General features: G+C 67.9%; 1 protein-coding gene across 1 annotated transcript in view; it reads left to right on the forward strand.

The window, feature by feature from the left end:
- The first annotated feature begins 2354 nt into the window (after nt 1-2354).
- UNC13A (unc-13 homolog A) overlaps nt 2355-13122 on the forward strand; it is a 36140-nt gene continuing 25372 nt past the window's right edge. The window contains exons 1-10 of the mRNA XM_075723838.1: nt 2355-2376; nt 7777-7806; nt 8161-8260; nt 8436-8553; nt 8757-8880; nt 9059-9132; nt 9226-9280; nt 10209-10244; nt 10821-11031; nt 11572-11697. Coding sequence (XP_075579953.1) covers nt 2355-2376; nt 7777-7806; nt 8161-8260; nt 8436-8553; nt 8757-8880; nt 9059-9132; nt 9226-9280; nt 10209-10244; nt 10821-11031; nt 11572-11697 — 896 coding nt within the window. The remainder of the gene's footprint in view (nt 2377-7776; nt 7807-8160; nt 8261-8435; nt 8554-8756; nt 8881-9058; nt 9133-9225; nt 9281-10208; nt 10245-10820; nt 11032-11571; nt 11698-13122) is intronic.

The raw sequence follows: 13122 nt of genomic DNA on the forward strand, positions 1-13122 counted from the left end.
AAAAAGCAGTGTGTGCCTGCCTGCTTGTGATAATGTGTGCATGCCTGCGTGTGCATGCCTCTGTGTGTGTGCATGCACCAACATGTGAGTGCACGAGCACGCGTGTGTGTTTGTGTGCATTTGTGTGGTGTGACACGCACGTGTGTTGGTACATGCAGATGATGCGCTGACTGTGAGTGGAGGAGATGTGTCCTGCTCTAAGCAAGGCACTCCTGCCCTGGGGCTGCAATGCTGGCAGAAGCAGGGAGGAGATGCCACAAGACAGCACCCAAAAATACATCTGGAGAGACCTTGGTGGAATCGGGAATGGCCTGGCACATCCCTGGCTGTGGGGAAGGGTCCTGGCAGGATCTGGGGGCACCCTGCAGCCCTGCCAGGATGGCGGTCACGGGGGTGGGCACCGTGGGAAATGGGATGCTGCCAGCGCTGCGGGGGTACCACGCAGCCAGTCCAGTTTAGCAGAGCTGGTCCTTCGTCATGGGCATCACCCCGGCTTTATGGGAGTTTGGAAGGGCTTTTTACGTGCCAACGGGAGGCAGAAGGGGGGTGAGCCCCCCACAGAGGGGGCAGGGAGGTAGCTGCAGTGCTGGCTGCCATGCCAGGCATTGGCACGTGCCCTGGCGTGGGCCAGCTCTGCCATCCCTGGGGCAGAGCTGCTGGGAAGCAGAGCTCCAGGGGAGCGGACGTGGTGGGGAAGGGGATGGGGCTGAGCCAGCTGCTGCTCCAGCTGGGGGGGTCCTGGGGCAGGACTGCCTCGGCATCCCCGCATTGCCCAGGGCGATCCCATCTCTTCTGCCTCATCATGGATCCGTCGGTGCAAAGCCCAGCTCTTGGTGCCTCAGTTTCCCTGGCAGGCAGGGTTCTGCCTACTTCTGCAGCCCCCCACATCACCTCCCGGGGCGTCCCCTCCATCGCCCGCTGCCCACGCCTGGGGCCACATCCCTGGAGGGGAGGGAGGGAGCTGGCAGCCATGCTGCTCGCAGCCCGGCTCCGTGGGCCTCCCCGCTGCCTGCCGTGGGTGGCCCTGCCGGTGCTGCCACCTCGGCGGGGTGTCTGTGTGCATGCGTGTGCGGGCACACGTGCGTGGCTGAGGGCGCGGGTGTGCCCACACACGTGCTGCTGTGGATGTGTGTGCACACGTAGAGGTGCGTGGGCATGCCTGCGTGTGCTCAGGCTTCACGCACACCCTGGGGTGGGTGTGCACGCGTGTGTGCTGGCACACATGGATGTCCATCCTTCGTGCCTCCTGCTGCTGCCACCGGTGACCCCAGTCCTCCGCTGGCAGAGGGCTGACCCGCTCCAGGCCCACGGCTACATCCTGGGGGGGCCAGGCCCTGCCGGGACCATGCGTCAGTGATCAGGGGCCAGTATATGAGATCAGACCAGGCCACTCGGGTCCCTGCACGTGTTCCCTTGCTGCCCCGTGCCTCAGTTCCCCTTGGCATCTTTTTGTCCCCGGTGTCCCTCACCCCTCCTTCTGCTGGCCCCTGCAAGATGCGATGATCCCATGGGAGTGGCCTGGTGCCACCCTTGCTTACGCTACAGAGGCACCGGGAGCAGTGGGATGGAAGAGTGAGTCCATCCCCTGGCTCCACGGCAAGAGGGGAGGCAGACAGGGACGGGCTCAGGATAACCCTGCCTGAGCTCATGGCCCCAGCTGATGGAACTGGGGGCTCTGCTTTAGCCCCCATGCCGGACCCCTCCCGCGAGGGTCAGCATTGGGCGCTGGAGTGCTGGTCCCTCCCTGGGACCACGGCAGCTTCTCCAGCCCCTGAGCCAGGATCAGTGTGCCCAGGTCCGAGCATCTCTTTGGGAGGTGACATTTGGCGGGGTGGGGGACCCTCTTGGAGAGGCTCGACGACAATTTGCCCCCACCGCCTCAGACCCCCCCGCCGAACAGGCACCGCGCGGCGCATTGCTGCCTCCTGCACCCAGGGGCTGCCTGCACCCGGCATGGGGCAAACGCTGCACCCCAAAATCATCCCCACTTTTGGGGCTGTGCAAGCAGCACAGGGCCCCCCCCCCCGAGATGTACAAGGACCCCCCCCACCCCCACGCGCAGCGCAGGACCCCTTTGGGGGCCCACACCTTCAGGACAGCCCCCTCGGGGCTGCGCAGACCGGGTTTCCCCCCCTAAAACCATCTCGCCCCCACCCTCCACCCCTGGGTGCGGGGGGGGGGGGGGGGGGGGCGGCGCCCGGCGGCCCCTTTAAGGCGGGGGCGGCGGGGCTGACGTCAGGAGCTGTCCCCGGTGCTGAAGCAAGATGGCCGCTCGCTAGCCAACCGGGGAGGCGGTGGCGAGCGGACCCCGCGCCCCCGGGACCGGCACCGGCACCGGGACCGCGACCGGGACGATGTCGCTGCTCTGCGTCGGAGGTACCGGGGGACAAGGGGACACGACGCGGGGGGGGGGGGCGGTGGGCTAGCCCCGGGATACCCGCTGCCAGGAGGGGCGGGGGGGCTCGCTGCCCCGGTACCGGGGCAGCGAGCCCCCCCGCCCCTCCTGGCAGCGGGTATCCCGGCGATGGCGGGGTCGTGGGAACGGTTTCATTCACAAAAAAAACCCCGGCGCGTGGATTTATGAATGAACCGGCGGGGGCGCGCGCGCGGCGCCGGACCCTGGAGTGGGGGGTGGGGAAGCGGGGAGGGGGGGGGGGTGTGTGGGGTGTGGGCGCACCCCGCGCCCGCCCAGGGTTCCCCCCCCCCGCCGTGGGGAGGGGGCTCCCCCCCCCGCACCTCCGGACCCCCCCCCACCCCATTTTTTCCCCCTCCCCCCCCCCCGCATTTCTCCCCACCCCCCCTCAAACGCAGACCCCCGCATACCCACCCCCCCAACGCCCCCACCCGTCCGCCCCCCCTTCTCTCCCCAAATCCCCCCACCCCAAGCGCCGCCCCCACACGCCCACCCCTCACGCCTACCCCCGAGCACCCCCCCCGCGCACCCAGCCCCCCGCATTCCGAAGCAGCCCCGCCCGCAGCGCGTCCCCCCCGCGCCCCGCAGCTGTCCCCAAGCCCCTGATCCCCACCCCCAGCCCCCCCAAACCCCCACTCCCAAGCATCGCCTATCCCCCAGCACCTCCACCCCCCCCAAACCCTGTACGCCCCCAAATCCCCCTGCCTCTCCCCCCCAAACCCCTGAACACCCGATCCCCACCCCCAGCCCCCCCCAACACCCCCCCACTCCCAAGCGTCGCCTATCCCCGAGCACCTCCACCCCCCCCAAACCCTGTACGCCCCCAAATCCCCCTGCCTCTCCCCCCCCAAACCCCTGAACACCCGATCCCCACCCCCAGCCCCCCCAAACCCCCACTCCCAAGCGTCGCCTATCCCCGAGCACCTCCACCCCCCCAAACCCCGTACACCCCCAAATCCCCCTGCCTCTCCCCCCCAAACCCCTGAACACCCGATCCCCACCCCCAGCCCCCCCCAACACCCCCCCACTCCCAAGCGTCGCCTATCCCCGAGCACCTCCACCCCCCCCAAACCCTGTACGCCCCCAAATCCCCCTGCCTCTCCCCCCCCAAACCCCTGAACACCCGATCCCCACCCCCAGCCCCCCCAAACCCCCACTCCCAAGCGTCGCCTATCCCCGAGCACCTCCACCCCCCCAAACCCCGTACACCCCCAAATCCCCCTGCCTCTCCCCCCCAAACCCCTGAACACCCGATCCCCACCCCCAGCCCCCCCCAACACCCCCCCACTCCCAAGCGTCGCCTATCCCCGAGCACCTCCACCCCCCAAACCCCGTACACCCCCAAATCCCCCTGCCTCTCCCCCCCCAAACCCCTGAACACCCGATCCCCACCCCCAGCCCCCCCCAAACCCCCACTCCCAAGCGTCGCCTATCCCCGAGCACCTCCACCCCCCCCAAACCCTGTACGCCCCCAAATCCCCCTGCCTCTCCCCCCCAAACCCCTGAACACCCGATCCCCACCCCCAGCCCCCCCAAACACCCCCCCACTCCCAAGCATCGCCTATCCCCCAGCACCTCCACCCCCCAAACCCCGTACACCCCCAAATCCCCCTGCCTCTCCCCCCCAAACCCCTGAACACCCGATCCCCACCCCCAGCCCCCCCCAACACCCCCCCACTCCCAAGCGTCGCCTATCCCCGAGCACCTCCACCCCCCAAACCCCGTACACCCCCAAATCCCCCTGCCTCTCCCCCCCAAACCCCTGAACACCCGATCCCCACCCCCAGCCCCCCCCAACACCCCCCCACTCCCAAGCGTCGCCTATCCCCGAGCACCTCCACCCCCCAAACCCCGTACACCCCCAAATCCCCCTGCCTCTCCCCCCCAAAGCCCTGAACACCCGATCCCCACCCCCAGCCCCCCCAAACCCCCACTCCCAAGCGTCGCCTATCCCCGAGCACCTCCACCCCCCCCAAACCCTGTACGCCCCCAAATCCCCCTGCCTCTCCCCCCCCCAACACCTGAACACCCCTCCTGCCCCTCCGGTCAGTCTGGGGGGGGGGGAAGTCTGGGGGGGTCCCTTCCCCCCTCCCCAGGCCCTGCGGCACCGCGATGGGGAGCGGGTGGCACCGGGGGTCCCGGGGGTGGCGGGGAGGAGGTGGCAGGGGGGCAACTGGGGACAAGGTGGGGCGCGGGGTGCCTGGGCTTCCCCCACCGGTGTCCCCTCCCGGGGGAAACGGGGAGGAAAATGGGGGCTCCCCCACAGCCTGAGCTCAGCGGGACGGGGGGGCTGTGCCCCCTCCCACCCCCCGCCCTGCCCTGGTCCCTCCGGTGCTGCCAGAGCCCCCTCTCCCGGGGGGCTGCTCCCCGGGGGGCCGGCAGCCGTGCCCCCCGCTGGCCACCGGCCAGCCCCAGATTTGGGGCCCCCGCCCGGGGGGGCAGGGCTGCCTGGATGCTCCCGTTTAAGGGGCTGTCACACGCGGTGACACCCTCGGTGAAGCCGGGGGCGGGTGGTGAGAAACAGCTCCCGGCGGGTTGGGGCTTCCCCCGCCGCCCCGTCACCGCTCGCTGGGGGCAGCTATTTTTGTCGCCCTATTTTTGGGGTCCCAGGGGCGGAGGTGCCACCCCGGAGCCTCCCCCAGCCTTCCCCTGCCCCTCCCGGGCGCCGGGGCCGCCGCAGCCCCCGAGGGCTTCGTGCCGCAGGGATGCGCCCGGCGACAGGCGCTGAAGCGGCCCTGGGAGGTGTGGGGTGAGTGGGGACGGGTGCGTGGCCGGGAGGGCGGTGTCTGAAGTGGCGCGAGGCAGACAGACAGATGGACGGGCGGGTGGACGGGCATCCGGAGAGACAGATGGAGAGACGGAGGGACAGATGGATGGAGGGGTGGGGAGACGTGAGCAGGTAGACAGAGGGGTGGGTGGATGGACGGAGGGGTGGATGGACGGAGGGAGGGGATGGATGGACGGATGGACGGATGGATGGATGGATGGACGGATGGATGGATGGATGGACGGAAGGAGGGAGGGAGGGAGCGGATGGATGGTCAAAGGATGGCTGGACAGAGACATGGGTGGATGGACAGACAGGTGAATGGATGGACAGAGGGATGGGTGGACAGACAGACAGGCCTGTTGCAAGACGCCTACAGCCCAGCCTAGTTTTTACGCCGTTGCCCATCCAATCCCTGCCAGCTGCCTCCTGCCTCAGTTTCCCCAACTGGCCAGCACCCCCCGGGAGGAGGCCGGTTCTGCCAGCCTGGGAAGCACCTCGGCTCTTCCGCCTGTCCTGGGGGTCCCCAGCGCCCACGGGGGTCCCGCTGTGCCCAGCTCCTTGCCTGGGGCCTCAGCTTGAATTCAGCCCAAGGGTGGCACCCTGGGACCCCCCACCCCTGCGCCGGCTCTGGGGAGCCGTGGGCGGGCGGGAGGGCAGCGCGGCCCGCTCGGGGCCGGCAGCCGCAGATGGTGGCAGCAGGACTTCTCCCCAGCAGTAGATGACAGCCAGGAGAGCCACGTGTTCCCCGGATAATTGTTTGTTCCTGTCAGCTCGGGTATTTTTGGAGCTTTTCCTTCCTCTGCTCTCCCGTTTCGGAGGCAGCGGCTGGTGGAGAGCGGTTGGCCCCGGCGGGTGCGGCTGGGGCCGGGGCGAGCTCCGATGCCGGGGGTCCCTGTGCAGCTCCAGCACGCACCAGGGGCAGGTCCTGGTACCAAATACTGTATGGTAATATAATAATAGCAGCAACAACAAGGAATTATATATAATATATAAAATAATGCATTATCTATAATATATATGTGAGATATATATAATATTATAATACACGGTCCCCACGCGGTGCCCCGGGCTCCTGACCCGGTGACGCTAGGGGATCTTTGGGATCCCAGAGCCTCGTGCCTGGCCTCGAACCAACCCCCCACGCATGAACCCCGCCATCCCTGAGCAAAGCTGCGGCTCCCGGGGTCCTGTGATTCCCTGGGAACACGGCTGCCAGTGACGTGGCTGGCGACCTTCCTTCGGGCAAAGTCGCCGCAAAGAGCCGCCTGACGCTCTCGGCGGGACAGGGCAGGCGGCCAAGCCGAAGGATCCCCGGTTATTTTCTGAGCGGCGTGCCGAGGCTGAGCCAACAATTCCCCCCTGCCTCAGTTTCCCCAGTGGTACCCCGGGGCCAGGTGGGGGCTGCTCGTGCCATGTCGCCTCCTCCGATCCGCGCTGGGCACGTGGAGCTGGCGGCAGCCCCCGCGGCCCCTCCGGCGCTGGCGGCGGGTGATAAGCGGCTGGCGAGTGGCACGTCTCTGAAATCAAATTACCTTTGATATCGCCAGGGCTATTTTCATCCCTCCTCGGTCACGTTGGTCCTCCACCCGCTGGCACCCGCGTCATTTAACCATTCTCTGGGTGCTGTGTCATTCCCTCCCCACCCGCTCCCCTCCCGCGAGCGCCGAGGACGCCCCTCAGCCCCACCACCCCCTGGCATCGGCAGTGTTGGTACCTGGCTCTGCCCAGCTGCCCGTTTGCCTCCCCACTGCGGGCAAAACCCGGGTACCACCCCCCCGCGCCTCCCGCTCACAGCACTGGTGTAAAGCTGGGGGGGATGAGCCAGGATCAGGGGTGTTTGTTCTCATGGTGCTGAGCAGGATCCAGCCCCATGCCACCCCCCCCACCCCCGCATACTGGGAGAGGTCCCCGATGGGCAGGATGGGAACCAGTGCCTTGATGCCCCCGGGAGGGGACAGGGCTGGGGTTTTGGGGCTCCCCACCACAGTGGAGCGGGGGGTGACGTGGGGCACGGGAGGGTTACAGGTTCTCCCTCCCTTCCCCCCCGCCCCCCATTTTCCTGTATGAAATCTGGGTCAGCAGTTTGGGAGATGCTGAGAGCCTGGCGCTGCTGGGCCTGTGCCCCACGGCAGGGACTGGAGGTGGGGGAAGGTTCCCCCGAACCCCCCTTTCCCTCCGGGATGTGTATGGTAACATCGTCCCTTTCCCCAAATGGTCCAAATGAAGAAGCAGGGGGGGCGAGGGGGGTTAAATGCCCCCTCAGCAGATGAAGCTGGTCCTTTGGGGTTGCAAGGAGATGTTTCATTGTCCCAAAGTGGCAGGGTTTTTTTTCTGGGGGGGGGGGCAGCTTTGCTCCCCTCTGGTGCCCATCTCCAGCTCATGCCTGATCCCCCTCCCTCATAGCTGGTGTTGGGGACTCCTGATTTACACCAGCAGGAGGGACCCCGCAGCCTTCCCCCACCTTGCAGCCGGGGATGGGGTGGGGGGCAGGCCTGGGGTCCTCCCACCAGGGTGCCGAGGGGGTGGGGGTCTCCCCAGCCCCCTGCACGGGGCTCTCGGGCTGAATCTCTTCCCTCCCTCTCTGTCCCCGCAGTTAAAAAGGCCAAGTTCGACGGGCCTCAAGGTAAGCAGCCCCCCGCCTGCCTGCCCACCTGGGGGGGCTCGGCTCTCGGGCTGGTTGGATGTGGCAGGATCAGAGGAAGGGCTGGGGGGTGGCGAGGGGGCTCCAGGCGCACCCTCAGCTCTGGAGGCATCGTTTGGCAAGGGGAGGGAGCACACACAGAGATGGGGGTGCCTGGGCAGGACGGAGGGGCTGGCAGCCAAGGGTCCATCCTGCCTGGCCGACGGGGGCTGGGGTGCTGAGGGCAGTGTGGGAGGACCCCACGGGAGGGTGGCAGTGAGGGGTGTGCAGGGGGTGGGGTCGTGGCTGGGGTGGGGGGGCACCGGGGGCCGCTTCACCCTCTGCTTGCTCCCACAGAGAAGTTTAACACCTACGTGACGCTGAAGGTGCAAAATGTCAAGAGCACGACCATCGCGGTGCGGGGCAACCTGCCTTCCTGGGAGCAGGACTTCATGTTGTGAGTGTCCAGGGGCCACCCCGCGGTCCCCCACCCCTGCTGCTCCCCCCGACCCTCACCGCTGCCGGTGCTGCCCCTGACCCCAGCCCTGGGGGGCTCACCTGAGTCCTGGGGCCGAGGGGGCTGGGGGGGCCCCGGGGGGGCTGCTGAGCTGCCGCCTCTCCCCGCTCCCCAGCGAGATCAGCCGGCTGGACCTGGGCCTGACGGTGGAGGTGTGGAACAAGGGGCTCATCTGGGACACCATGGTGGGGACGGTGTGGATCCCGCTCCGGACCATCCGGCAGTCCAATGAGGTAGGGAGCCAGGCACGTCCATCCCCCCGCCGGACCCTAAGGGACGGGTAGTCACCCCCCCTGGCTGTCCTGCGGGGGGGGCAGAGCTTTCCCCACCCCTGCTTGGGGCTGGACCCTGCTTGGGGCCAGACCCTGCATGCATGGGGTTGTCTGGGGAGAGGGGGTCCCTGGCAGCTCTCCTCACCCCCATTTCTGCCCCGCAGGAGGGCCCTGGGGAATGGCTCACGCTCGACTCCCAGGTCATCATGACCGACAACGAGATTTCGGGCACCAAGGACCCCACGTTCCACCGTATCCTCCTTGACACCCGCTTCGAGCTGCCACTGGGTGGGTACCATCCCTGGGCACCCCAGGACCGGGGTGCATCCTTCCTTCTTTGCCCCCAGCCCCAGGGATGCTCATGGGGCTCGGCGTTGGGGCTGGCCATCTGATCCTGTAGCCCCAAAAGCTGGGGGGCTGTTTTGGTGGGGGGTCTGCGCACCGATCGCGGTCTTTGCCCTTGCAGATATCCCCGAGGAGGAGGCCAGGTATTGGGCCAAGAAGCTGGAGCAGCTCAATGCCATGCGGGACCAGGACGATGTAAGTTGGTGCAGAGTCAGGCGCGGGGCGAGGGCTGGGCAGGCAGCAGCGGTGCTGCGAGCAGGCAGCCCTCACTGGCCTGTCTCTCCCCAGTATGCCTTCCCGGAGGAGCAGGAAAAGCCTCTGCCCGTTCACAGCTCCCAGTGCTGTAAGTGCTGCCCTGTCCCTGCCCCGCTGCGGGACCCCACCACTGCTGCGTCCCCCCGGGTCCCTGCACCCCAGGGAGCGGGGTGCGTGCCTGCCTTGGGGTGCTGGACCCCAACCCAAGTGGGGCTCAACGTCACCCCACACCCTGTCCCCGTCCCCGTTCCCATCCTCCCTCCCGTGTCTGCTGTTTTTTCTTTGCTGTCTCCCTGCCCCACAGTGTGTGAGCCCTCCCGTGGGGCTGAGCCGTGGGGGAGAGGGGCGTGGGGTGGCATGGCAATGGGGCTGGTAAGGACGGTCCCCCGAAGAGCCTGGGTGAGGGGCAGCGAGGCTGGCGAGGGGGCTGCTCGGTGGGGGCACTGGCGGAGGGGGCTGGGGATTTGGGGTGGCAGCTTGGTTTGTCCCAACCCGTGCCTCAGTTTCCCCTTCTGTAATGATGCCAGGGCCACGCACAGCTCAGTGCCTCTGCGCAGCCCCAGGCCCTGTCCCCTGTGCGGTTCAGTGCCACCGTGCCCAGCCATAGCACTGTCCCCAGCCTGGGTCGGTGTCACCGTGCCCAGCCCCAGGCACTGTCCCCAGCCTTGGTCGGTGTCACCGTGCCCAGCCCCAGGCACTGTCCCCAGCTCGGCTCAGTGTCACCATGCCCAGGCCCGGGCACTGTCCCCAGCGCACTTCAGTGCCACCGTGCCCATCCCTAGGCCCCATCCCCATCCCATCTCGATACTGCATTGCCCAGCCCCAGTGCCGGTCCCCAGCCCGGCTCAGTGCCAATGTGCCCCATCCTGGGCACTGTCCCCAACCTGTCTTGGGGCACTGTCCCCACCCCAGCTCAGTGCCATTGTGCCTGGGAGATGCTGGTTCCTCCCAGCCAGCTCCTGCTGCCTCCCTGGAGCTGCCTCCATTCTTATTGTCTCTGCCCCTTTTTTTTGTAGGCAACTGGAATTATTTTGGCTGGGGAGAACAGCAGAGTAAGTATCCTGTCCCCTCCTCTCCTCCCAGCCTGGCAGTCCCCAGCGCATCCCCTTTGGCGTGCCGCAGCCTGGCCCAGGGCTCAGGGGACCTGGAGCTTGGGTCCAGCCTGCGGCCTTGCGCTGTGGCTCTGTGCTGGGTGAGGACGGAGGCACCGAGCACCCTGTCCTGGGCAGGGCTGTCCACACGGGCCGGTGGGGACGTGGCACCAAGAGGCTCTGTGCCCTTGGGGTGCCGTGGTGGCAACGAGCAGTTCGGGCTTTGCCTCTGTGGCGGGACATTGGTGGGGCAGAGGGAGGGTCCCCGCACCCTGTCCTCCTCCTCCCCCCTTCTGTATATCCCGTTTCCCCCCTCTGCCCTCCCCTTGTCCCCCAAACCTCCCTTCTGCAGAGGGGAACACGTGCAGCTTGCCCCTCACCCCTTCCTGGGTCCTTCTCCCCAGCATGGTCCCACAGCGGTGGGGACACGGTGGTGGCAGTAGCGGGGCTGTGCCGTGTGCGGGGCAGATTTGGGGCATCCCTGGCCGCAACAGCGGCGGGGCCATCCCCTGTCCCACTCACTGCGGCCCCTTGCAGATGATGACCCCGACAGCACAGTGGATGACAGGGACAGCGATTACCGCAGCGAGACCAGCAACAGCATCCCACCGCCGTACTACACCACCTCCCAGCCCAACGCCTCCGTCCACCAGTACCCCATGAGGCACCAGCAGCAGAGCTCCCGCGACTCCTACACCGACTCCATGCAGAGCTACGAGATGGACTACTCAGACCAGCGTCCCATCAGGTAGCATTGGCGCAGCCAGCTCCCCCCTGGGACCTGCTCTCTCAATCCCTGCCCACAGGCGGCGGAGGCCAGCGGGTCCCCGGGGTGACGCCCCGGACAGTGCTCCCAGGGCGGTGGGTGACAGAGGGAAGGATGCTGAGGCGAGGAAGAGGGGGATGATGCCGGCCCCAAGCCTTTCCTTCTCACTGGAAAGTTTTCAAGCTCTTTTGTGTCACTGCCCTCCGTCCTCGCTGGGCTGCAGGACCCCCAGGGCCTGGCTGTCCTTGCTGGGAGCCGAGCCAGCGGGCTGTGGCCTGGCTGGGGACGCAGACGTGGCTCTAGGCAGAGCCGCAGGCAGGGACACCTGCCCGGCGCTTTGTCCCCACAGTCGCAGCACGGCCCCGTTCCTCGCCAGCATCCAGCCCAAGGTGCCAGCCCCGTCCTCCAGGACGGAGCCTCCCTGCCGGCATCCCCACGGCGGCAGGAGATGCCGGGGTGCGGTGGGTGGCGGCGGCGCGGCACCCGGAACCTCGCTGATCATCTTCCTCTCCTCCCCGGCAGACGCTATGGTAGCGTAGACTCTGCCGCAAACGGACGCAGCGACGCTGAGTCCGCTTCCGAGTCGAGCAGGCGGACCAGCCGCCAGCCTTCCCTTGAGAGCAGGCGGTCCCTAGACCTATCGGATAGGTGGGTCGCTACCTCGTCGCGTGCCGTGTGCCGTCGCAGAGTGCTGTGGTTGGTCCTTGCAGCCGTGGTGAGGCCAACACCAGTCCCGGCAAGGGCGGCCTCGTGCTGCTGTGGGGTCCCCCTCTCCCCGCCCCGGACCGCCTTGCAGAGGAGCAGTGTGGGGATGCTCCGGGCGTCTCTTGGCCCTGAGGCGTCCCTTCGTGCTGCTGCGCCCCAGTTCAGCGGGGCGATGCCCCAGCACCATGGTCCTGCTCAGCAGCACAGCGACCGGCTGGCAGCACTGCTGCCTGTTCCCTGTCATGCCAGCGGGTATGAGCTGGGGCCTCGGGGACTCAAATGCCACCCTCCGTTTCTGGTCACCTCCCAGGGAGCACCTGGCTGGGCAAAAGCCTCACACGGTGATTTGGGACCCTCATGATGTGCCAAGGGCCCCTCTCCCAGCTCTGGCCAGCATCAGGCCGGGGAGGTGAGGGGTTTCCAGGCATGAGCTGTGTCCCCTGCACCCCTGTGCCCCAAGTCCCCCTTCCCAAAGTACCTGGATGATGCCAGTACCCCTCCCTGCTGGGACCAGCCTGGGCATCCCCCAGCACCCTCCTCCCTGCGGTGTCCCCTGGCTCCCCACTGCCTGGCGCAGCCGCTCCGGGCCCAGGGCTCTGCCCATCCCGTCCCCTTGTCCCCTTCCTCCTTGCCCACCCCTGAGCCCTGGCTGCCGGTGCTGGAGATGTGGTGTCGGCCTCTTCCTAGGCATGTCCCTGTCCTGTCTGCATGTTTGCTTATGTGAGCCTCTCCCCACGGAGCCCCGCGGCCGCCTGGTCCCTGGCAGCCTCCCAGGACGCAGGGACCCCCTCTGTGCCGCTGCTCTCCCAGGCGCAGGCGGCAGCGAGAGGGGGATGCTGGATGGGCTGGGGCCAGTGGGGCAGATGGGGCGGTGGGAAGGGGTCTGGCCTGGCAGGAAGAGCAGAGAGGGGACCCCCGGGTAGGGATGATGTGGTTAAGGGGAGCGATGGGGTTGAGGGGGTGTCCTTGGAGAGAGGGTGCCTGGGAGGTCTGCAGGGAGCGCTGGGATGCCAGGGCAGAGGTTGGGCGATGGATCTGCGGGTTGGGGGTAGGACGGGGTGTCTGGCAGAAGCAGGAGGCAGGATCTAGCTGGGGGTGCCGCCTGGCTGCGCTCTGCCCCCTGCCCGGCAGGGGTGAGCTGAGGGCACAGACACCGTCCCCCGTGTCCCCACACTCAGCCCAGGCGCAGGCAGGAAGGTCAGCCCCCTGAGAGCGCCCAGCCTGGGGGGCTAGGCCCAGCCCACGGAGTCTCCTGGGTCCGTGCCTTCGACTCCTGGGATGAGGAGCCGGGTGCTCGCCTAGGGCTGTGCCCGGGGGGAGCCGCGCGTCCTCCTGCCCGCGGCGCAGGGAGCCGGGGGCTCTGGCTGG

Source organism: Pelecanus crispus, chromosome 20 (assembly GCF_030463565.1).
Source record: "Pelecanus crispus isolate bPelCri1 chromosome 20, bPelCri1.pri, whole genome shotgun sequence".
Taxonomy (NCBI): domain Eukaryota; kingdom Metazoa; phylum Chordata; class Aves; order Pelecaniformes; family Pelecanidae; genus Pelecanus; species Pelecanus crispus.